This window comes from Sciurus carolinensis, chromosome 2 (genome assembly GCF_902686445.1).
Source record: "Sciurus carolinensis chromosome 2, mSciCar1.2, whole genome shotgun sequence".
Taxonomy (NCBI): Eukaryota; Metazoa; Chordata; class Mammalia; order Rodentia; family Sciuridae; genus Sciurus; species Sciurus carolinensis.
This window is the reverse complement of record NC_062214.1, coordinates 1,064,865-1,087,410: the sequence shown is the minus strand read 5'-3', so window position 1 is coordinate 1,087,410 and position 22,546 is coordinate 1,064,865. Positions and strand designations below refer to the sequence as shown.

The 22,546-nt window shown below is 49.0% G+C and overlaps 1 protein-coding gene across 6 annotated transcripts in view; it reads right to left on the bottom strand.

Annotated features, from left to right (window-relative positions):
• The window catches only part of Dido1 (death inducer-obliterator 1), a 49,376-nt gene that overhangs the window by 7,681 nt on the left and 19,149 nt on the right, over positions 1 to 22,546 (bottom strand). For 5 of the 6 annotated variants that reach the window (XM_047541553.1, XM_047541552.1, XM_047541551.1 and 2 more), the window contains 13 exons: positions 21,301 to 22,135; positions 20,222 to 20,543; positions 18,413 to 18,625; positions 17,282 to 17,495; positions 8,850 to 9,318; positions 8,553 to 8,712; positions 7,605 to 7,721; positions 7,353 to 7,457; positions 6,878 to 7,013; positions 6,118 to 6,646; positions 5,552 to 5,705; positions 4,782 to 4,871; positions 3,647 to 3,842 (listed from right to left, as the gene is read on the bottom strand). In XM_047541553.1, the coding sequence (XP_047397509.1) occupies positions 3,647 to 3,842; positions 4,782 to 4,871; positions 5,552 to 5,705; positions 6,118 to 6,646; positions 6,878 to 7,013; positions 7,353 to 7,457; positions 7,605 to 7,721; positions 8,553 to 8,712; positions 8,850 to 9,318; positions 17,282 to 17,495; positions 18,413 to 18,625; positions 20,222 to 20,543; positions 21,301 to 22,133 (3,538 nt within the window). In that variant the 5' untranslated portion in view covers positions 22,134 to 22,135. The remainder of the gene's footprint in view (positions 1 to 3,646; positions 3,843 to 4,781; positions 4,872 to 5,551; positions 5,706 to 6,117; positions 6,647 to 6,877; positions 7,014 to 7,352; positions 7,458 to 7,604; positions 7,722 to 8,552; positions 8,713 to 8,849; positions 9,319 to 17,281; positions 17,496 to 18,412; positions 18,626 to 20,221; positions 20,544 to 21,300; positions 22,136 to 22,546) is intronic. The other variant, XM_047541557.1, reaches the window with a different exon arrangement.

Sequence of the window (22,546 nt, the reverse complement as noted above, 5' to 3'; positions counted from 1 at the left end):
CCCTAAAAGCTGACAGAAGCCCTGGACCAATGAGTGTCTCAGGCAAGAGGAGGTGCTGTCCATCTTCTTCCAGGTGCTTGGGTGCAGGACAGGCCTGCAGCAGCACCAGTCCCAGGCCTCTGCTGCTCAACTGACTGCCTGGCAAGCCCCTGGGAGCTGCCTGCTCTGACAAGTAGCAAAGGCTGACCTGCAGCAGGTGGCCAGGAGCTACCAGACAGTTCTAAGTCAAACAAACAATGACCAGTTTCCATGAAATATTTTTATTGATTTCGAATGAGAAAGTAGTACATTCCATTCAACACTGTGTATGACTTTGGTTACAGTTTCTGTGCAAAGTCACTGATACAAAGACATGAAGACTGAAGAACTGCTTACCTGCCCATGTTTCAAGGCAGACAACTTCCCTGCTAACTGAGACGCAGTTACAATACAAAAAGATACGGCGGAGTTTGCTGCATCTCCAAAGCTTCCCTGTGTACAGCCACAGTGCTGAGGAGGTGGCTCAGGGAAGACTGCAGCCTGTGGTGGACTGGGTTGCACAGCAGGCACTACATCAAGACCAAGCCTGGTTCTCTGACCTGGCAATGGTCCTGGTGAGTGCCTTGGGGGCATCCTGGTTTCAGGCCCAGCACTGCCAGAGCCACAAAGATGAGCAAGATGAACTTCCCCTTGACTAGTCTGGCTCCTGTGACTGAGGCCCAGACCTGCACTCTGCAACCCCAACCCAAGTCCTCCCAGTGAGTCCTGCTGAGCTAACGTCCGAGTGGAGAGGGCCCACAGACGGTTTAGGCGTCCCAGGCCTTCCAGCTTTCCTTTGAAAGAATGATGCCAGGTTACTAAGAAAGGCTGTTTGACACAACAAGACCACCTGCATTTTTGTGGAGAGGATCATTAAAATGCACAAGAACAAAAGTGTCCCAGAGAAACTGAGCAGACTCTGGGTGTGTGCTGAAGTTGAACTCCTGCGTGATCTGTGTGTGGTCAAGCCCTGTGGGAGCAGCTCCACAGGGGAACCAAATGGGGAGGGTGGGCCACCTAGGGTCAAGGCACCTTTGGGGTCTCAGTGTGCTTCCCAAGTGTGAAAAGCAGAGCTTGCCCTTGGGATTCTCTGTGGTGTGCAGTGAGGCAGATGGATGAGTGGATCGCTCTCCTGCAACCACCTCCCTACCCACTTCATGCCCTCCTGAACATACAGTGCAGAGGACTGACCATCTGCTAATACCCACCCTACTGCAGACAGCAGCTCAATGCTGGAGTCCTTCAGGACTAGGCTCCATATGCTGCACAGACCACAGAGGGGTGGCAACCTTGATACTGATCAAGGTTCTGGGGCGAAGGGGGCCTGTGGAGACCCCAGCCCCAACACTTCCTAGGTGAATGACGCAGGAAGTGCAGGGACCCCTGTCTGCCATATGGCAGATGTTCAGCCGGGACTGTGGGTCTGCTGGGGAGATACTGTCACCACCCTCACATGGGGCCTGAGCTGGACTTGTTGAGGACAGGGACCCCAAGCTGGGAGAAAGGTTCCCCCTTGGCCTTTCACACACTCACACTGCACCACGGACCAGGATATGTGCACGCACCTGTGTCTAGAAAATGCCAAGCCAAGCCACCTGTACGGGGCCAGGTCCAAGGAGCCCAGCCCTGGCCGAAGTGCGGCTGCCAGTGTGCAGACATCATGTGCACATGCCAGCAGTGGTGCCAGAGAATGAAGAACAGCTTATTCAAGCCCGTATGCTAAAGTCTTCAGAAGTTCACAGGCAATACTTCATTGGTTACTTTTCTAAAACTCTCCTTTCTATTTCAACAGAACACATTTGTTCTTTATTGTGGATGGACACCTGTCTTTTCAAATGTCCTCTCTAGACAATGTCACGCAGTGGTGAGTAACCACTTATCTGGTCACTGAGCATGAAAGTCTGGGTGCTCAGTGCCCAGGCACACTTAGTGAGGACCCCCTCCTGCCCCTGTATCTTGGAAGTGCTGTCCTGCAGTGCTGCACCCTGTGATCGGCTGCTGCAGCTCACCATGGAGGTATGGCCTGTTTCTCGGTGACCTCCCTTGACCCTTCTACTGTCTGCTATTGGACCCTCCTTTAATTCCTGTGCTTGGCAGGGACCACGGGGCCCGTGTACTCCACCCCACACTAACTCCAGGTGGCTCCACATCCCTGGTGATCCCTCCTCCTCTGGCACTGCCAAGCTGGAGGTGAGGCTGGGTACAAACAAAGGTGGAAACTGCATTTCTCAGCAAGGGATCCAACTCCACACTGCTCTGCTAGGAAGTGCTCGTGGCAGCACAGCTCTCCGTGAAGAGCTCCTGGACTCTGACTCCCACACTGCAACTGACCAGATGCTCTCCACAGGTGTCTGAGGGTCAGCTTCTGGATCTTCACTTCCAAGAGGACTGGACGCCTCTTCCCCCTGGTCCCGATGGCACCGGCCAGTGCTCTTCACATGGCTGCCACCAACCACCTTCAGGGCTCTTTCTGTCACCCAGGTCACACTTCTTGACCCCGAGTAGGACGTGACATGACACACTAAAGCACTCAGGTTTTAAAATGTGCTTAGCTTTAAAATGGCTTCATGTATTGTGCCAGTCAATTTCACTCTGGAATTACTGATACTTATCAATACCTTTATGGGCATATAATTCCAGAAAGCAGGTCCAGGCTTAGCCCAAGCTGGGACTAAGGGTGGCTCATCGGGAAGGGCCGTGCGTGGGTGATGGCTCTGGCCCCAGAACCCAGCTACCTCGGGCACGTGGGCTGAGGGTGCCATAGCCTGTGGCAGGAGAACTGTGCCGAGGCGGGTGCAGGGTCTAGGCCGCAGCTGTGAGTGCTCACGGCCTCCAGTGGTGCCTCTACAACAAAGCACTTTAAAAAGCACTGAGCATGTGACAGGCACATCAGATGTTAGGTAAGACCAGCCTCTGGGGACTTCTTGGTTCAGTGTGGGCACCTGGTGCCACGCCAATTCTTCAAAGGGACTCAGAGCTGGATATCACTGGACCAGCCCCCCTTGGAATCACCTCATCTTGGAACAAACCTGGAACACTTTCCAGGTTAAGTTACAAATAACCCTTTAGACACCACACTTTCTAAGGAAGGAGCAAGTATAAAGATGAAGGAGTTTGCCAAAGAGGAAGGGACTTCCTAAAATTACCAGAGTATTCACTGTGAGAATGTTCTTCTACGTCACTCTAACTTTCACACCCCCAGGAATCCATCCCTTGGAGAACTGACACTGATCTACTCCAGAGCTGAGCGCAGCGACGAGCCTTCCAGGGAGTCAAGGGTCCTACAGGAAGGCACAGGAGCGCTGCCTTCCACTCCCCCAGGCTGGTCCTTGGGTCTCACGACCCCAGTGAGACTCCAATAGGACAGCTGGAAGTCGTGGGCATCTCCCTCTTCCTAACCCTGAGGCAATGCCTGCACTAACTGGTACTTCCAGGCCCCATCTGTGTCGCAGAGGACGGGCTCCCGGGCCAAACAACGCTTTGTTCACTCCTCTAACTCCAGCTCCTGGGAAGACCCAGTTGGGGAAGGTGGCAGGTCCACCTTATGACAACTCAGTGGGACTGTGTAGGGGGAGGAGGTGTGTGGGGACTGGACATGCCTAATGACCTCCCAAAAGGCAGTGCTTACCTGGTCCCTCAAAAGGCAAGAGTTTGGGTGGCACCGGGTCTTTAGCACTCAGTGGGATCAAGTAGAGGTCCTTAACGTGCCTGTTGTTATTTGCTACAACACCAAAGCGGCCACGGCTGCTAAAATAGGAGTAGAGAGAAATGTAGGCAACCTCTTCCTCCTCTGTTGCGGGGTGAAAGCGGATCAGACAGAGCTCCTGCAAGGCAAAAAGAGCACATGGCAAAACAGTCACTTGTGGCTGCCCCCAAACAAGCATGCCCTTTATGTCTAAAGTCTGAGCCTAAATCTCACACGCAGATTCCAAAGCAGAGAGTTAGCAATTCTGATTCTTATTTCCATAGTCCTGTTGTCCAGTATGTTAAAATAATGAGGTATAAAGAAAATAAGGGTTCAAGCTTTAGCCTACTAGACAGGATTCTTGTTTCAGCACAGAATCCTTTAAACCACTGCACTCAGCCTTGACCTCACGGGTACTCCTCTCAGTAAGCCATTCTGGGCATAGGTGGGTTCAGCCACGTCTGACACAGCAGGCTTGCACACAGATGACAGGCCACGGCGAACAGGGTGTAGAAGCTGCAAGAGTCGCCTAGTCATCTCCACCTCGGAGGGCTTGCTGGACAGAGTCTAGCTTGTCTGAGAGTCTGAAAGCAACTACAGGACTGTCCCCCCACCGCCCACCAAAGTGGAAGCTGTACGCAGGACAAGCAGCTACAGATAAATCTCAGGGGCTCCCAGGAAAATGAAGCCCACTCGAGCTCAGACTAAGTATATGGTGTAGGCCAGGCCACCTCCAGTTCCCACCTCTTCTCCTTCAGTCATGGAAACATAAGGAAGCAAAGTTCACATATTTCTTACTAAAATCAAACTGCATGTACATTATCACAACAAATCAGAAACAAACTCCTATTACTGTACTACTCAAATACACCTTTACATAATAATACAACTATAAATTTAGACAAGTTAAAAAGCTAGGAAGATGGGCTGGGGAGATAGCTCAGTTGGTAGAGTGCTTGCTTCATAAGCACAAGGCCCTGAGTTCAATCCCCAGCAACACACACACACACACAAAAAGCTAGGAAGAAAACAGAGCAATACCTTTTCCATCACTAGAGATCATATTATAAATGGATACCTTAGATACGGAAGACTTGAGTTTGCCAACATAATCCCAGACCGTCTTCGGAGCGATTCTCCCACCAATGTGAATTGTGTCAGGCAAGTCCTAAACAGGAAGTGCTTGGAGTCAATAACTAGTGATGTTGTGGCAGTCAGAGGCTAAGAAGGAGTCCCGCACCAACCACTCAGAATGTAAAAACACCAGGACCAAGCACTCAAGGAAAACGCAAATGGCTAAAAGGCGATTAGGAATCATCAAGTCCACCAGTGGTATGGTAACTGCCTCTGCCCACAGGGCCAGTACGGTTCTATGATTTTAGTTTTAGCTTTTTGGTGATAAAAAAGTCCTCACACGTGCCAGGTGAGCGCTCTACCACTGAGCTATATTCTAGTTACCCAGGCTAGTCTTGTGATCCTCTTGCCTTGGCCTCCTGAGTAGTTGGGACACAGGTGTGGCCACCATGCCCAGTGGTTCCAAGTTTTTATGACTCTTTCACATATAGTAAAGATGTAGACTAGACATTAGTCAGGAAGACTGACCAGCGATTCCTCATTAGGTCATAACTGCCAGTGCTGTGTGTTTAACTGCACCAATGGAAGACCTACTACAGGGTCATCCACACCGCCCACCCATGCCAAGTCTGGGCACTCACACACTTGGCAGTGCCTTGGGAGCTGATCTCTGCTGGAGCACACTGCATGACCTGCTGCCCCGCCAGAACAGCCTGGTAGGACACACACACACACACACACACACACACACACACACACTCTCTTGGTTCTAACCTCGCTGAGATAATCAAAACACCCAGAGACAGGATACGCCTTAGTGACAAATTTTGCCACACTCTGCATGTTAATAAATCCTTTCCAAATGGTGCTGAGCCGAGACAGAAAGAGGGCTGTGTCTCCTTCTGGAGGAGACCGTGACTCGGAGGTGCTGTAAAACAGAACCACAGGTGATGAACAGGTCACTCTTTTTGCACAATGGGAATTCCTACAGTATGGACACTTCATGTTGAAAACTAAAAGTGGACCTTCCAAGGCTGGCAGCTTACTTTGGCCAATTAACTACATTAATTGTAATGATTTCAATGGATGTTTTAGCCAAAGAAAAGAAGCTGAACAGTCAACAAATCTGGATGGCTATCAATTCAAATTCAGCTTTCAAGATCTGTACCTCCAGAATGACAATCAGACACCCTAAGAAATTGGGCCTTTTTAGGATTCAAAGGTACAAAGCTGATTTCTGGGTAAATTTTGGAGTTTACATATTTGATCACCACGTTCCCTTTTAAACGTAAAAGAAACAAAGCATCTTGGGTGGTTCAGGCCCTAGCTTGAGTACGCACCTGGTATTTGGTGATGGTGGAACTGACAAGTACCTTGGGTCAGGAGACGAGGATGGCTTTGCCAGGATGGACTTGGGCACCGTCACAGAGGTTAAAGCAGGCTTCAGCATGTCTGGTCTGGCTTCCACCAGGTGGGTGCTGTCCAGGTGGACTGTGGTGGAGGTTGTGGCCATGCATGAACCACTCAGGGCAGTCCTCGGATCCCGGCCGGACACCGTGACTGTGGTGACCACCCCACCCCCACAGGAGGCTGGGCAGGGGGACAGGCCTTCCAGCAGAGCGGGCTCAGGGCGACCCTCTCCTGGAGGTCCAGGGAGGTGCCTTCTCTCCAGGTTTGCATGAGGAGCACCTTCTGGCTCTGGCTCTGAGGTGTTTTCGGGTGGAGTCTCCGCAGTCCCTTCATCAGCTGAGCTAGGAGGCAGGTCCAGGGGAGAATTGTCGTACTTGGGTTTTAAGTCTTCTTTCTTAGCAGAAGCTGACAGCTTCTGTTTCTTGGGGGCTGGCTCGTCTTCTGCAGATGGAAGCTGACCTGAGGAATGGAAGGACAAATGTTGAAGAGCACAGCCTGCTCCTGGGCAGGTCACGGCTTCCAGGAGAATCAAGATGAAGGAGGCTCTTCTGTGAAGGCAAGAATAGCACTCCAATTTTTCTGTCCCTACAGACTCTGGGCAATACAACTGCCTCTAAACTGTCTCTAAGTGATTCCAAACAAAATTCAGATTGCTCCTTTCCAAAGCTCTACCCCCCACGTTATACTCACCTGTACAAATTTTACAGTTTAGATCGAAAAGATGGGCCCTGTGCTGACTTGTGGTGTCCTTCAGCATGCTGCTGAAGACATCGAGGAGGGGTGCAGCACTCTTCTCAGGGGCTGCCCGTACTGACTCCTGCTGTTCCTAAGAGTGAAAGAAGAAGAAAAATGAGCAGGTCACTTCTTTTCCAATCCACCCCACAGTAGCAGCACACAAGGAAGAAAGGCAAGCCATCAAGAGCCTGCGAGGAGGGCCAAAGAATGCTGCAACTGGGGGTTGGGGATATAGCTCAGTTGGTAGAGTGCTTGCCTTGTAAGCACAAGGCCCTGGGTTCAATCCCCAGCACCAAAAAAAAAAAAAAAAAAGACGCGCACACACGCACACACAGGCTACAAACCCGGTCCTGCTGTCACTCAAGATACCCAAGAGCACTGGAAGGGGTTAACCTCAGCCCCTGTGACACTGAAAACCTTGAATGCTCACATCTGAATCTGACACGGGTGGAGAATCTTCCATGTCAGGAATGGCTTCTGGCTTAACAGTGGTCTTCTTGCTTTCATTATGTAATTTAGTTCTGGAATCCATGACCTATTTGAAAAAGATAAAATCAAGGCCTTAAAAGTGAACCCAGTGTTCTAGGCAGAAACCACATCTCTCCTATAAACAACAGGTTAATTAACTTCTGGAAAAGTGAAGCCTCCAGGACCTCAAGTGACTGCCCCCATCAACACTCACGGGTTTTGCTGGCCTCTCTTTCCACATGGAAAGTTCTTTAGATACAAGTTCTTCTGGCTTCATTCTCACAAGTTTTGACAGAGATATTTCTTCACGCAGAACACGATGGAACAGTCCCTACAAACAAACATCTTCCATTCACTCTTCAAGAAATGTTTAAGCAACTGCTTACGTGAAGGCATATGGAAGCAGCAAAGCAGCACAAGACATCATGCCCAGGGAGCATGGTCATAGGAACAGCCCTGAGCACTGTGCCAGGAGCGGTACAGCTCCTGAGGTGAACCTTGCCAAGCTCCCCAACATCTCAGAGGAAGCACCAGGTTGTCCCAGGTGAGCTGACAGCTCCTCAGGAAGACGAATTGTGTGTAGTCAGCAATAAAGACAGGAAAGGCACTTCTACTAGAGGGCTGCCTGCACGCAGTGTACAATACTGATTCTAATGCAGACATGGGTTGAGAGAGAGAGAACCCAGAAAGGATCCTGGGAGCAGGAGGGGCTGTACCAGGTCAGTGGCTCATCCCTTCTACCCACGGCTGCTATGAGGACTAAGGTGAGACCTGCAGGTACAGCCCTCCCTATATCTAACAAAGCCTCAGTTAATAAGGCATGCTCGGAAACAAGGGGGAAAAAGGCTGTCCAAGCCAGAAGGTGGACACCCCATATGGTTTATGATAGAAACTTCCGACTTTATTTTGGAACAATAGTGACAGGCACATGACTTTACGGAAACATTTTAGAGACTATTCTAATGGAAAGGTGATGGTGAGGGTAGCATCCCAGCAGGACTCCAGTTCAGACAGGGCAGGGCAGGGTCCAGAAAGGTGGAAAGGGGGCCAATGCCTCAGAACGTGGCATTTGCTGTGGACTCTGAGATCTGGCTACTGGAAAAGTGGAGGGCGGGTTTCTTTGTCAGGAGTGTTCCAACACAGAGGTGGAGTGCGCACACACCTGATTCTTGGGATCCTTGAGGTTGAACATGATGCTGCGGTATTTACTCTTATAGCGATTATCTGTAACTTGGAACAAGTTAAACATCTCCTTCTCAATGTGGAGGGCAATTTTTCCTACTTCATTCTCTGTCATGACTAAGTCATCACTGTCATTGACTCTGAACAGAATGAAGAAAGAATCACATAAACCACTTGCATATGCACATACTTTTTTAACAGAGGGCAATCTTGAAATGACCATGTTAAAAACCAAACATCCTCCCACTCAACAGACCAGACATGAAATAGAGCCCACCTTTTCCACAAAATCTCTTTCAAGGAACGTCTTATATTTTGCCGAATTTGTGAATTTGGCTGGGATGGGGCAGGGTTTGCAACCCCAATGCGTCCTGGGGCTGGTGAAGCTGCGGGGACAGAAGTTGCCACTGGCTTCCTGATGGCTCCCACCAAAGCAGCAGAGCCAGGTGACTTCTTGGAAGCAGCTGCCATAGCGATAGGCGTTGGTCCTGCGGGCCGGGCAGCTGAAGCACCTGACTGGGTGACTGAGAGCCAAGGCCTCTTAGGAATGGTGCCCTTGAAGCCTGAGGGTGACTTTTTAAAGGCTGGTTTGGCTCCTGCCACATTAGTGAAAGGCGGCGGCTTCTTTGGGACCAGACTTCTAGGCGAAGGCTGCCTGCCCACCGAGGAGCCTGGAGGCGCCGTTTTCCTCGAGGCTGCGGCCGCTGCCACTGCTCTGTCCTCTGCTCTCCTGTCCTCCTTCACAGCTGCAAAGCAGAGCACAGGCAGCCCAGTGAGACAGCGGCAGCACGTGATTCGCTCTCCCTGGAACCAGCTTCATTCCTGGGCTCTGATGAGCAGCCCACTTAGAGAAAAGGGTTTTTAAATCTTAAAACTCAGAAATGCAATTAAGAGCTGCCAGCATATTTATGATGGTGACTATACTTTATTAAAGAAAAACACTTTATTATTACATTAAACCTTTCAGTTCTACCAACGTGCTAATTACTAAAGGCTTCATTTAATCACCATGCTGTAAAACTGAAAGGCAAATTTCATGTTAAAAGAGTAGATTTACAGTAGTGCTTTCAGTAAGAATTCAAGTACAGATTTTTTTTTTTTTTTTTTTTTGTAAATTCGATCTTATCAGGAAGGGGAAAATGGACAAGTTCTTCCACATATGTCCACCCCACATCACCAAGGCTGGTACCCTCCTGTTAGGGTGAGGTCTCATGCAGGAACCAACTGCAAAAGATGCTAATAAAAATATGGAAAGGTGACAAATTTATAACATGGAACATCAATCTTATTTTAACACCAAGAGTCAGATGCTAAGAAGAATGATGCTGCTATTATAGACATCCCCACATATAAGCCTGAGTTAGTAATTCTATCAGTGTGGTGAGAGGACAACCTGGTGCTTTTAATCTAAACAAGAATTGTCACCAAGAGCTCACAACAAAACAACCACAACCAGTTGAAATCCCTCAACCTGCATAAAGTTGGTCCCAAGTCAGTACAGAATCAACTACATTAAAACTCTGTACCAGAGCACCCCAACCAGAGCTTAGCACTGCAGCCTGGCTGTGTGCATACTGTGCACCAGGCAGGAACTCAGGTGCCGAGACCCAGGAGGGAGATGCCTGGAGACAGAGACAGCGAGGGCATCAACAGCAGCGAGCTCCAAACCCTTCATGGTAGTCAACAGGTGCTGCAGGTTAGTAATGATTGCTTCCACTGACCATCTGACATACGAGAGAGGGTGGAAAACTCAGGAAAGGGCAGGGGCCCCATCTACAAGCAAGGCCTGATTCAACAAACTCCTCCTGAAACCTCCCAGGCCTAGGCCCATGTGGCCCTTCCACAGACCTCTCCAAGCTGGCAGGGTGTTGGGGTCACCAACTCTGGAGCAGACCATAATGCTGCCAAGTGCCCAGCTCACCAAAAGGCACTAATTGCCTGGGGGATGCATCACTTTATAGGGTAAAAAATCTCTTGATTTTTTACTCATACCAGCACCATGTGGATCTACAGCTTAGGACAGGGTGTTCATAAGCATCAGTCCCATTGCAAGGTTCCACATCCCCAACCTCTGCTTCACCCTCCCTCCTCAAAGGCAATCCCTGTCTCCCTCTCACAGAGCCCCTCCCACTTCTCCCTGCAGGGGTGGGCTCAGCCCAGACCTGAGCTCAGCAGTTACTCCCTGCCCGACTGCACGTCCAGGAGTGCTGCATTCCTCTGAATCAAACAGAGGCTACAGGGGGGCTGATTTCTAAGAGAGGATACCATAAAGCAAAACAAAACAGGGACACGCTAGGAACGAAGAAAAAACTGTTCTTTACTATCCAGAGCACTTTCACAATGTAACACACACAATGACTGTCCAATTTCCCAGGCATGGTGGCCAGCTGTCTGGTAAAGCACCCCTGGGTTCCATTCTCAGTATCCCTGCCTCCCAAAAAAGGACTGCAGCGTACAATTTTTTTCCACTTTAAGGCAGGCTTATGAGAATGTAACCCACCTCAAGTGAGGGAGCACATACGTGATCCTGCCAGGTTAAACAAAACCAGCGGAGGCCCCTGTTCTAGAGGGAAGGAGGGGGTGGGGCAGAGAAGGAAGGGATGACCGTTCCCCAGCACAGGAGGAAAGAGGTGCTGCAGCACAACCTCCAAAGGACTGTGTCCTCTGCAGAGCTGTGTACCTGATCACCAGAGAATGACCCTGCCATGGTTAAGGGTGAGTCCCCAAACCAGCCACTGCCTTTATGGAAACTTTGCTGAAAAAAATCTTAATATCACACTGTTAAATGGTTCTAAAAAGCTTGCATAAGGAATTTCCGGAACCTCAACAAAACCCTGATATAACTGTGTAAAATGACCTGAAACAAATCTTCAGTGACATTCGATGTTTACCTTGTTTCTGGTTACATACACCTATGGGTTTCAAAACCATGAACTCCACCTCTCCGAACTGAGCTTCATACCATGTCTGCATTAAGACCAAACCCTCTACTGCTTTAAGGTATCTCCCCCTCAACCCATTCAGGGAAAATCCAAGTCAAGGGAATATTTCTAGGGCACTCCCAGCGCATGTGATTAAGACAGTTTACTCAGGAGTGGAGACCTACCTGAGTGTCTACTACAAAGCAGGGGACAGAACCAGTCGCCTCTGCTGTTTAAAGCCGATCTTTATAACCCCTGGTATGTGAACAGGTATTAGGCAAACAAATCGCTGATAAGACGTCCCCAAACGCGTATGCCAACAGCTGCAGCTCACCTTCAGGTGTCCTGCCACACCAAGCCCTCTTCCACTTCAGAGGGGGGTGCTTAAAACCTGTCAGCAGTCCAACACAGCAAATGCTCTAGTCCTGCACACACCCCTCTAAGTGGGAGCTGTGCTGCTGGTGCTGGACTTGGTCAGCTGCTGCTGGAATGGCAGTGACAGTAAGAAACTGATTTTTATTCAAGTAGAGCTACAAATGGATTTATAGCTAATAAAAATTAATTCTCTTTGCAGGGCTAGGAGGAACCCAGGGCCTTGTGCACACTGAACACTATTATCAATGAGCCACACCCCCCACTTCACTGTATTGTGCTGTAAGTTTACAGAAGGGCAAGAGGTGCCTGTAACCAAGCAGGGAAAGCCCATTCTGGAAGGACACAGCACATCTCTCAGGTCTGGCCTCTACTGTCCAGTCCAAGCTCATCTGCTGATCCTACAGGAGCCGCCATTCTGTCAGCACTGCCTCCTTTGGCTCCTAACCATAGACCTGTTTGTGAGGAGGAAAAATGCTGCCCGAAGCTTAGTAGTCACAGGAGTATCCCCAGTGGGTTGTGCCTGTCCCAGGTCAAACTTGCTGCCAGGACGGGCTGTTTGTAATGGAAATTTATTTGGGCTTCAGCTGACCACAGAACGTGGCAGGTCACTGTGCATTAGGCTCAGCGCACGCTCCAACTCAGGAGCTTTGTCACGCTGAAGCCTGGCTGGGGAGCTATAGCATTGCTGGTCACTGGGTGGCACTATTGGACCTCAACAGAATGGGAGAAAACAGGGCTTCTAGTGGAGGAAATATGTCAACGTGCTCCTTTGGAAAAAAACCTGTGCAACTGTCCAAATGAAGGCTGTGGCATAAAAGGACACAGAACCACAGGCACAGGGCAGACCATCCGCAGATCCCCAGCCACCCAAACCCCCAGACCTGATGATGGCCCTCTTCTGGAATTCCTCAGGGAGAGGGACAGGTGAATCACTCGCCTGAGCACAGGGCTTTCCCACCAGTTGCTGTGAGGGAGCGGATCGCTCTCCCTCCCCTCCTGTCTGCATCCTCACTGCCAGCCTGTACCTGGAAACCAGGCCTGGCCGAAAAACCCGCTCCTGGACACCACTGCCACCTCAGCTGTGAGCCACGTGGACGTGGTTTCCATTTCAACGGTTTCTTCACTTCAAGATCTTTCCTAGTATGAAGACTCAAGTGACAATGACAAGAGAAAATGTTTTGCTTTTGCTCCTCTCAGTATGCTTAAATATTTTCAAATTATTCAGCCTCTTAAAAGTACAGGAAGTTACCAATTGACTTTTATATGAGAAAGGAAACGTCGATAACAAGGTCACAATGTGGATGTTCCTCAGGGCAGATGGCCATTGTGACTGCAATGTTTCTGCAGGGGTCCATGGCCTGGTCGCCATTATGGGCTATTAAGTTTCTCTAGGTCCCCCCCCACAATATGTCAAATATTTGAGTTACTTTAATCTTAACAGAGAGACTTTAACTCTTCAAAGGACACTTGCAAAAACAATTGTACATCTAGAAACAAATTATTCTTCCTTGGTTTAAGTTTTATACAAAGTAACTTGAAAATTAAACTGAAATGTGATTCGTGTTGGGTTGGCAATGAAGAATTGGGGTCAAGTTACACTTCAAAGTGAACCACAATTGGAGTGTGTGTGTGGGGGGGGCGGTGCATGGGCATTCGCTGTCAGCACCAGAAGGCAGCCTGTGGACTGGACTCAGGGAGCAGAGCTGAGGGAGCAGCTTACTGTAGTAAGGTTAAATTTTAGCCAAATGACAGGAGCAGGTTGAAATAACCCACTTACCCTCCCCAGTACCTCCAGACCCAAAGGGTACTACTCAATGTGTAAAACCCCCAAAGCTGATGGCACCGTGCAGACCCCAGGTGGATGAGCTGCCAGTTACCTGATGTTCTTCTTGCTGAGCTCGTCCAGATTTGTGCAAATCAAGTTGCCCCAACTTTCATAAATTAAAGTAGCAAACATTCTAACTTTTAGAATAACTATGTGCGTGTTGATGGGTAACAGCAAAGAAATACTAAGTATGTTACTTTATATAAATATACCTGAAACGTGTGTATCGTACTGAAGTTATAGCAGCCATCTTCGGAGGTGACCTTTGCACTCTATGACATCTGCAATGCCAGCAAAGGGCTTTTCCTGGAGTATTAATCTTTAGAGTATTAGAGTAGATTCACAGCTCCAAAAGGTCCCAGAGAGGTGAATCCAGCAGGACCAACCCCACTGGACACTTCCACCCCTCACTGTCTCCCCAAGGAGCCAGGACAGTGCAGAGGGGCTCACCTGGCAGGTTCAAGTTTATAGAGTTGTAATCAAGGTTTTCTGAACGGCAGGCTATTTCTTAAGTTTATAACAATACTTTAAAATACCAAGACTGTCATTTTTGACAACCAAAGGGTAACAACAACAACAAAAAGGATCATTTAATGGATAACACTACAAACAGCTATCAAGCCAAAGCCTTCATCAATATGAGACTGGTTTACATGTAGTCAGGTTCCTCCCACTCCCACTTTATTGCCACTGACAACTGTGGAGAGACATGTGGCTCATGAGCTGGTAAAACAAAACCCACCCCCAGTTTTGGATTTCTACACACCTGGGGTTCTAGCATCCCCCATGTTACAAGAAATCTGTTCCACTTAGGATTTTAATGAAATGTGCTTTTGGAGCCCAGAGCCCAAGTTACCCAGGTGAAAACCTGTGTTTGCCTTGATCCATTTCACCACACCACCTGGCTCGTCTGTGTGGTTCGCACGCATCAACGAGGAAATGCTTCTACCTGGGTAAGATGCATAGCAAATCACTGGGATTTGGGTCTGTAGGGGGTTAAGGTTTTCCTTTTCAATTCCCACAGCTAGATGAAATGTTTTCCTGTCAAAATCTATTTGGATCCCCATTCAGTGAGCCATTTAGCAAATCCAATATACTAACAATTTTGTCTATAGATGTAAATACCAAAATTAAATTTCATTATCTAATACCCAGGAATGTTTTAGAAAAAAATGTTTAACCCACTTCATGCCTTGACAGTAGTGGGAGGTGCACTCAAGGTGGAAGTAAAGGGAAAACCCATGGAAGGTATAAATACAAAAGCACCAGGATCTCTGGAGAAACAATGCGAACCATTTCCATAAGCTAGAATTGTACAGAAATCCTAAAACACAATTTTAAAATACAGAGGAAGTGTGCATGAATCGCGTCACCTGGAGATCATGAAGCAGCAGCAGAGCTTCCTGCCCAGCCAGCCCGCGTCCACCTGGGGCAGCACCAGAGCCACGAGGGCAGGGGGCCCAGGCATCTCCAGCGGCGGGGCTCTACCACGCAGGTCCTCTCATACTCGCCCGTTGAAGCAACTCCGAGAGAGTGAACTGGAAGTGTTCCCAGCATCAGCTTCACTCAGAGCCTCGCCCGCCACCCCCAGCCCAGGAAGTGTGCTCTGCAGCCAGTTGGAGAGGCAGTGACCACGGCTGTGCATGGCACCCCTTCCATCACACCAACCAGGGCTCAGGACTTGTGCCCTGCTACCACAAAGGCAAGGAAGTGTTTGGGGGAAAGGAGAGACACAGTGCTGCTGCTCACCAGCGTTGGGCTCGGATGACCTTACCATGACCCTAGCCTCCTCCCAATCATTGTTTGGGAAGACATTTCTGGAATAACAGGAAAATAATCATCAGTGACCAGCTTGGAAGCGTGTTCCTTAGGCATGCTATACTCTGGATGTCCATTACTTTAATTCTGAGATGTCGATGTGCTGGGAAGGTCATTCAGTTAGTTTGTCCCGACTTCCTGCCACTGAAGCACACCCACTCCACCGAGGAGCCAACATGGAAAGGTCAAAGACAGATCGAGGAACCAACTCCTTACCGATCCCATGCTCCTGTCCCTCCCTTCCCCCTTGGTGAGACAGGAGACAGCACCTTGGGTAGAGTCCCCCACCCTGTCTCCCCCCACCAGTGCACAGGTCTCCTAAAATGCCTCCTTGGGGCTTCAGGGGCGGAGTTCCCCTTCTGGATGCAGATGGAGGTTAACTAAACCGAGACCAGTCACCCGGCTGTCTGTGCTGTGGTTATACCCTGGGTTTTTCTTTCCTTTATTGTTATGTGCCTACAACCAATTTTACACATTTTAGCCAGTACTAAAAGTGGCGACCCTCTACCCATTCACAGATAGGTGGTGCTCATTTTGAGTACATTTGTTAGCTCTGTAAAAGTGCTATTTAATTATCTTTGATGAGCATTTGAGAGGCATCATCTGCTAGCATGAAATCCACTGCACAATCTAAGGTGTACTGAGGTCCATCATAATGCAGCAGCTGGTTAACTCATCGAACTGTGACTCCACTTCCTTGCCCTTTGACCTTCTCGTTTTCTTAGCCACCTGCGATCTAGCACTTCCTACAAAGTGACCTCACTCAGGGAGGCACTGAAGGTCGACTGGAAGGGAAAGCAGCACACATCTCTGCTCCTGCAGTCCAGGGGTATTTGACCTTTCAGTGCTTTTAGAAAGGTACAAAATGCAGAGAAGGCATGGGTGAAAACTGAACTGAAACAATGTATAATAGTGAGAAGTGCTACTGGATCTAATTTAAATGTCTGAGACTTAGGTTTTGAGACTGAGACAAGAATAAGTGCAAGGTGATCATCTAATCTGAGGTTCCAAAGATCTACTTACTTGAAGTATCTTCATTTCATAGATCTGAAATCTGGGGCAGGGTAACAGTCTAAACACTTGAGAGTCAAAAAGTTGCCACCCTGTGACACCAGCCCACAACTGTCCTCTTGTGAGGACATTGCTGAGTGTGAAGGACACCACGCTCACTTACTGTGGGGTCTGCTCAGCAGCAGCAAATGGCTTTCAAAATCTGGACATGTGTTTACACGGGTGTGTAATATGTGAACTGGACATGAGTAAAATATCTGTCTAGTCAAAAATGCTAACTACTAAAAATCCCACCTAGCCCGTCTACCAGAGCAATATTGATTTACAGAAAGAGATGTCACAACATACAAAAAGGAAGTGATTTTATATGCAGAAGGTTATGTGGGAAAACTCAAGTTTTAAGTAGGGCTGTGATAAAGCTGATGGGATAGTGGTGAACCAGGAGTATGGGCAGTGCATTGATGCAATTTGATTTTGCTGGAGGTAATACAATACTTACCAGAGCCTGATACTAAAGAAAGAAATGGAAGAACTGCACCAACCCCAAAATGAGACATTTAGCAGCGAGGCTTGTACAGATCTTTGGAGAACACTGAGAGGAAGTCCCACACGCTAGACACGGACACCTGGGTCCAGAGGTGTCCTTGACACAGCGTCTTTTTACAGCTGATGGTGAGCTGGCGCCTACCATCAACACTAAAACACAGCTGCGACTCCTAGTCCTGAGGGCTGGGAGGCCAGCCCACGGGTGATACGTACATTTACACAACAGCGGTGGCGAGAGCGCAACTGTCTTCTCTGGCTTCACTGCGTTGTAGTTGTGGTCACTGGCCCAGGATGGAGTGCTGCTCTCGCAGGGGGCCTCCTTCCCCAGAGCTTCGCTCCTCGAAGGAGCTACCATCATCTTCTTTGCCAGATTCTCCCTCTTCTCTGGAGCTGGTCTCTTGTGCACAGAAGAGAGTTTAATCCCTGCCTGGACAATCAGTGAGACTCCAGTCATTAAGAAGACCAAAAATGAAACTCTTGTTTTGTTTCTCGGGCAAAGAAGGCCGTGTCACCATCTCCTCCTCCTTGAATCACCTTAAGACCCCTTGCCCAACCAGGCTCATACACCACATCTGCTCAGTGTGGCCACATCGACAAGCCCAGCAGACCCTTGGCATCCCCACAGAGCACTTGGGTTTCAACTGTTTATGGGTGACAGAAGGGTCACTGACATGGAATTGCTGCAACCCTGGCAAGAAGTGAGGTTCCCAAATGATGGAAGAATGAACCCCCTGCGTGAGCCACGGAAATAAGCTAATACAAAGTGGAAGGCAGAGAATGAATGACACTTCTATGTTCTCTGCTGGCAGCCTGGAGACAGTAAACTGGCAGGGTCCCGGTATTCCCAGTTCCGACATCCTCTGTGTATGGTAGTCACTGCTTCTTTGGCAGCTCCAGTTTTCAAAACTACCAGCTTTAAAAATCATCTCAAGTCTAAGTAAGCAAAGTCTAAGTAAGCATTCAAAGATAATCCCCACTTCTTCCCAAGTCATAGAGAATAAAAAAGGAACAACTCTGAGACGTCTTAAACGAGGCACAGAACCTTGTCCAGAGCCCGCCCCTTCTCTAGCTGCTGAGTTGACTCTGCACACTCTTGACTACTGGCTTTGGTAAGACTATGATTTGCATTCTGAGATCTGAGGTTCTCCACAGCAGCCAGCTGCCTGCATTGATGCTACTGTATCCATGCTAACCAGCCCTCAGCTAAAGGAGGATGATAGAAACAAAAGGGACATGAGCTGCAAAGCATGGACACCTGCTGTCCCCTACGCTCCCAAGTCCATGGGAAAGCACGTGCACACACTTGTGCTCCAAGGGTTCCCAGGGTGATCCTGGTCTGCTTACCTGAACACTACATTTTGGAAGATTGAGCTTTTCTGGCTTGATCTTGACCTTTTCCTTAGGCCTTGGTTTTTGTTCTTTACCTGAACTTAGAAATCTCATAGTAGCTGCCGCATGTTTGAGAATGCAGTCGTTACTGCAATACACTGAGTCAGGCTGCGCCACACTGCAGCACCCAGGGCCGATGCACCTTGAAGCACCAGGAGCCTCTACGACCTGCAGAATGAGACAGGTAACTTCAGATGAAGTACACTCCAACGTCAGCAGTTAGAGCACCTTGTGACGGCATTACCAAGAGCCAAGGTCACTATTTTTAATTGAGAGACACGGAACAGTATTTTTGATATGGTGGCAGGACTCTATGGTTACTTCTGGTACACATGCTCTTTAGTCTTCCTCACCCTTGAGGCTGGACTTGGAGGGAACATGAGTAAGACTGGACAAGGAGGGACTGGGTCTCTCCTGAAGAGAAGACTCCAAGGCGCTTTTGAGGTAAGCTGCTGTTTTGAGAGGGGTCACCCAAGGCTATGATGTAAGAGTAAGGTTGGCAAATAAAATACATGAAACCCAACTGAATTTGAATTTAGAGAAACTATGATTTTTAATATGCCATGAAAACTGCACAGGATAACATTCATACTAATTGATGTGAGGGCTCACCAACATCTCATGAGACCACGCCCATGCAACCCTCACCATAGGCCCCTAAGACACTGAGCAGAAGACACAGCTAGGCAAGCCAGGCTCTGACGCCTGGAGACTGCAAGCAGGAATGCATGAAGTTCCAAGTGGAGCTTGTGGCGACCTGTAGTAACATCATGCAAAGAGGAAACGAAAACACACCAGAGCACACACAGCTATCCGGCTCAACACCCCTGAAGAACATGTGATGGTTAAGACCGGATCAACCACAGGCACATCCATGTTCACTTGAGAAAGATCTAACTTCTCAAATATTTAACATCATTGCTTTTCTTCCACTGATAAGTTCTATGTAGAATAAATTCAGCCTTATGTCAAACATGGGCTTACTGATGACCCAACCACGTATTACCAGTTTATGTCCTATTTTCCTGTATTCCCTTCTGAACATTTCCATCATATGATCATCTAAATGGCCTGTCCTCACATATTCCCAGCTAAGAGATAACAGTGTGAGAAGGTTAACAGGGATGCTTCTACACATGGCAATCTCAATTCTCTGCTGAGGACCCAAGAGATCCAGGTTAAAAAGGTGCTGAACTGTGCCCCTCATGGGAAATGGGATACAGTCCTGTGAGTGCAGGAGATGGTTCTCAGTAGCAGATGTCAACAGTGTTGTGGCCCCAGGGGCTTCAAGCCAGGTGGACAGAGATATACTAAATGTGCCACACTCAGCAGGGCAACAGTGCTAAGGCATGAGAAAGACACCAAAGAAAGACAAATTTGGTGGGTGGAAGTACTGGGAATTGAACCCAGGGTGCTCTACCACTAAATTCCATCACTAGAGCCCTTTTCCTTTTGAGACAGGGTATTGCTAAGCTCCTGGGATGACATGCATGCACAGCGTCCAGCAAGAAAGGCTAAATTTTAAAAAGTCAGTACTGGCATAGAAAGTCGACAGGTACATTTTTTTTTTTTTAAAGGACATCCTTGGGACAATACACGGCATAAACAGAAGCCAGGTATAGGGTACTTTCCTGTTAGGGCACAGAAAAACCCTAACTCACTCCCAAGGAAAGACACTCTCCCAGTGTTGGTGCTTCTGCTAACTGTAAGTCTGTCATCTGTAAGGTTGAGCCCCTTATGTTCTCCCTGGAGAGAAATACTTACAGGCTGGAATATCTTGAGTTTTTTCTTGCCACTGGGGTTTGCAGCTTTCTCAATTCTACCCTTTATCCCCTGGTCTTCGCTAGACTTCTGCTCCACTGTCCCTATACTTGTGCAGTCCGTGCCATCCACGACTCCAGGTCTACATCTAGCTTCCTGCTCTTCTGTGGCATCTGAATTTGTCTCATCCTGCACTTGTAGAATGGTGCAGTTTGGGCAGATGTAATCCTCCCCATTCCTTTCCAGGAGTCGACCTCGAGCCTCGGAAATGCCCACACAGTCGCCATGGAACCACTCCTCACATCGGTCACAGCAGATCATGAACCTGAAAGGACAAGTCATGGCATCAAGAAGGCAGTGATACACTTACTACTATATTGCGAGGTCAAATTTGCTTTAACATTCTATTATTAAAAAAGAGTGCAAATAGTTTGGTTTTCTTTTTGACTGAAGCTTTTCTTCGGGGATTGAACCCAAGGGTGCTTAAATACTGAGCTACATCCACAGTCCTTTTCATTTTGAGACAGGGTCTTGCTAAGCTACTGATGCTGGTTTTGAACTTGTGATCCTCCTGCCTCAGACTCCAGAGCTGTTGGGATTACAGGCATGTGCCACTGTACCTGGCTTGACTGTAGCTTTTTAAGAGTAAACTATCATGTACAACCAGAGAAACAACAGTTGTACCCCATTTGTGTACAATGAATCAAAATAAATAAAGTTTATTAAAAAAAAAAAAAAAAAAAAAAAAAAAGAGTAAACTAGAGGATTCAGCGTGATGTCTACATGACAGCAGCACCTTTATTCCCAATTAGCCCACAGGGACATGCTACCACCCCCCAGCACCCAACCTGAGCTCAGGCCCACACTGGGGGCACTTGTGGTCTCCACAGAAGCCAGTGGTAGAGGGAGCTCTAGGTAGCCCCTAGAAAGCCCACTGCTTCTGTCTGTTCTTCTCAAAGTGACTTGATCTGACTCGCGAGGCCCAGCTTTCAAACACTCTGATGTCGACACAGAGGGCAGATGCTCCCCTGGTGCACTCTGAAGGCACACGGCCTCCGGCCCGGAAGCCTGGACTGACCTACCTGTTATTGTGAGGCTGGCGACAGAGGCAGTACAGTGCGTTGGGGTCGTAGCCCTCACACTCAGGCTTAGGTCTGCCCACGTCCCCTGGGTCTTCCTCGGTAGTCCTCTGAGCTGCTGTCCCCTCCGACTGACTCTCTCTCTCATCTTTTGCGCCCTGAGACACAGCAGCCTGGCCCGTGTCTGGTTCCTGCTTGCAGGGCAGTGTGTCCTCGCCAGCACTGCCCGCCTGGACATCCACAGTTTCCGTAGGGTCTTCCTCCCGACGCTTCTTCCGCAGGCGATTCTGGATGCCTCTCAGAGGCCTCTCCACAGGTTCTTGTTCACGCTTTCTCCGCAGGCGATTCTGAAGTTCTTTCAAAGTGAGGCCATCGCTGTCGCTGTCAGAGGTATCGTCCTCGTCATCGCCTTCTTTTGCCTTTTCAGAAGAGGCGGGACGCGTCTTCACCCCCGTGGAACCAGGTGCAGGGCCACCCTTCACCTCAGAGCTGCTCTCCACACTCCCTTCCGAGGCGGTCTCCACGTCTGTGACTGGGCAGGACGCTGGCTCGCTGGAATCCTCCAGGGAAACGGGCACGTTCCTCCTCCCTCGTCGTCGGACTGTGGTGAGGAACTCTTCCACACGCTCGGTGCGCTTCGGCTGCCTCCCACTGCGGCGCAGGGAGAGGCTGTTCTGCTGTGGCTGCTGCTCAGCAGGGTCCACCTCAGCATCTCCTGCACCTTCACGCTTGGCAATGGTGGTTCTGCGAAACCCCCAGGTCTTCCTGAACTCTTTGCTGGTGGGTTTGATAGCCTTAGGTGCATCTTCATTGCCTGGGTCCCCTTTATCATCCATACCTAGTGATGAAAGATAATCACACTGACCAACAGACCTGGATCACACACAGGGGTGTGCATCAGCAACAGCAATGCAACGGGTGAGTTTCCATTCACAAAGGTGGAGCTGTACGCACACTACGTGGCTCCTGCCCAGGGTCCCTGTAACTCCTGAGGACAATTTGTGATTTGTGAAGAAGATTAAGAGGCAGAGCAAATCCTTAGCAGAAGAAAATCTGAGCAACAGATCGAAATGTGTGATTGCCCTTTACCACTTAAGACTCAGCTTCACACAGGGCATAAAACCATGAGCAAAGAGCAGCCCCAGGGCACAAGGACTCGACAGAAACAGCGAGGTCCAGAGACACTCGGTTGGTGCCCAGAGGTGTGCTAGTCCATGGCACTTTGCATGGATCTGGCTAGTCACAGGGC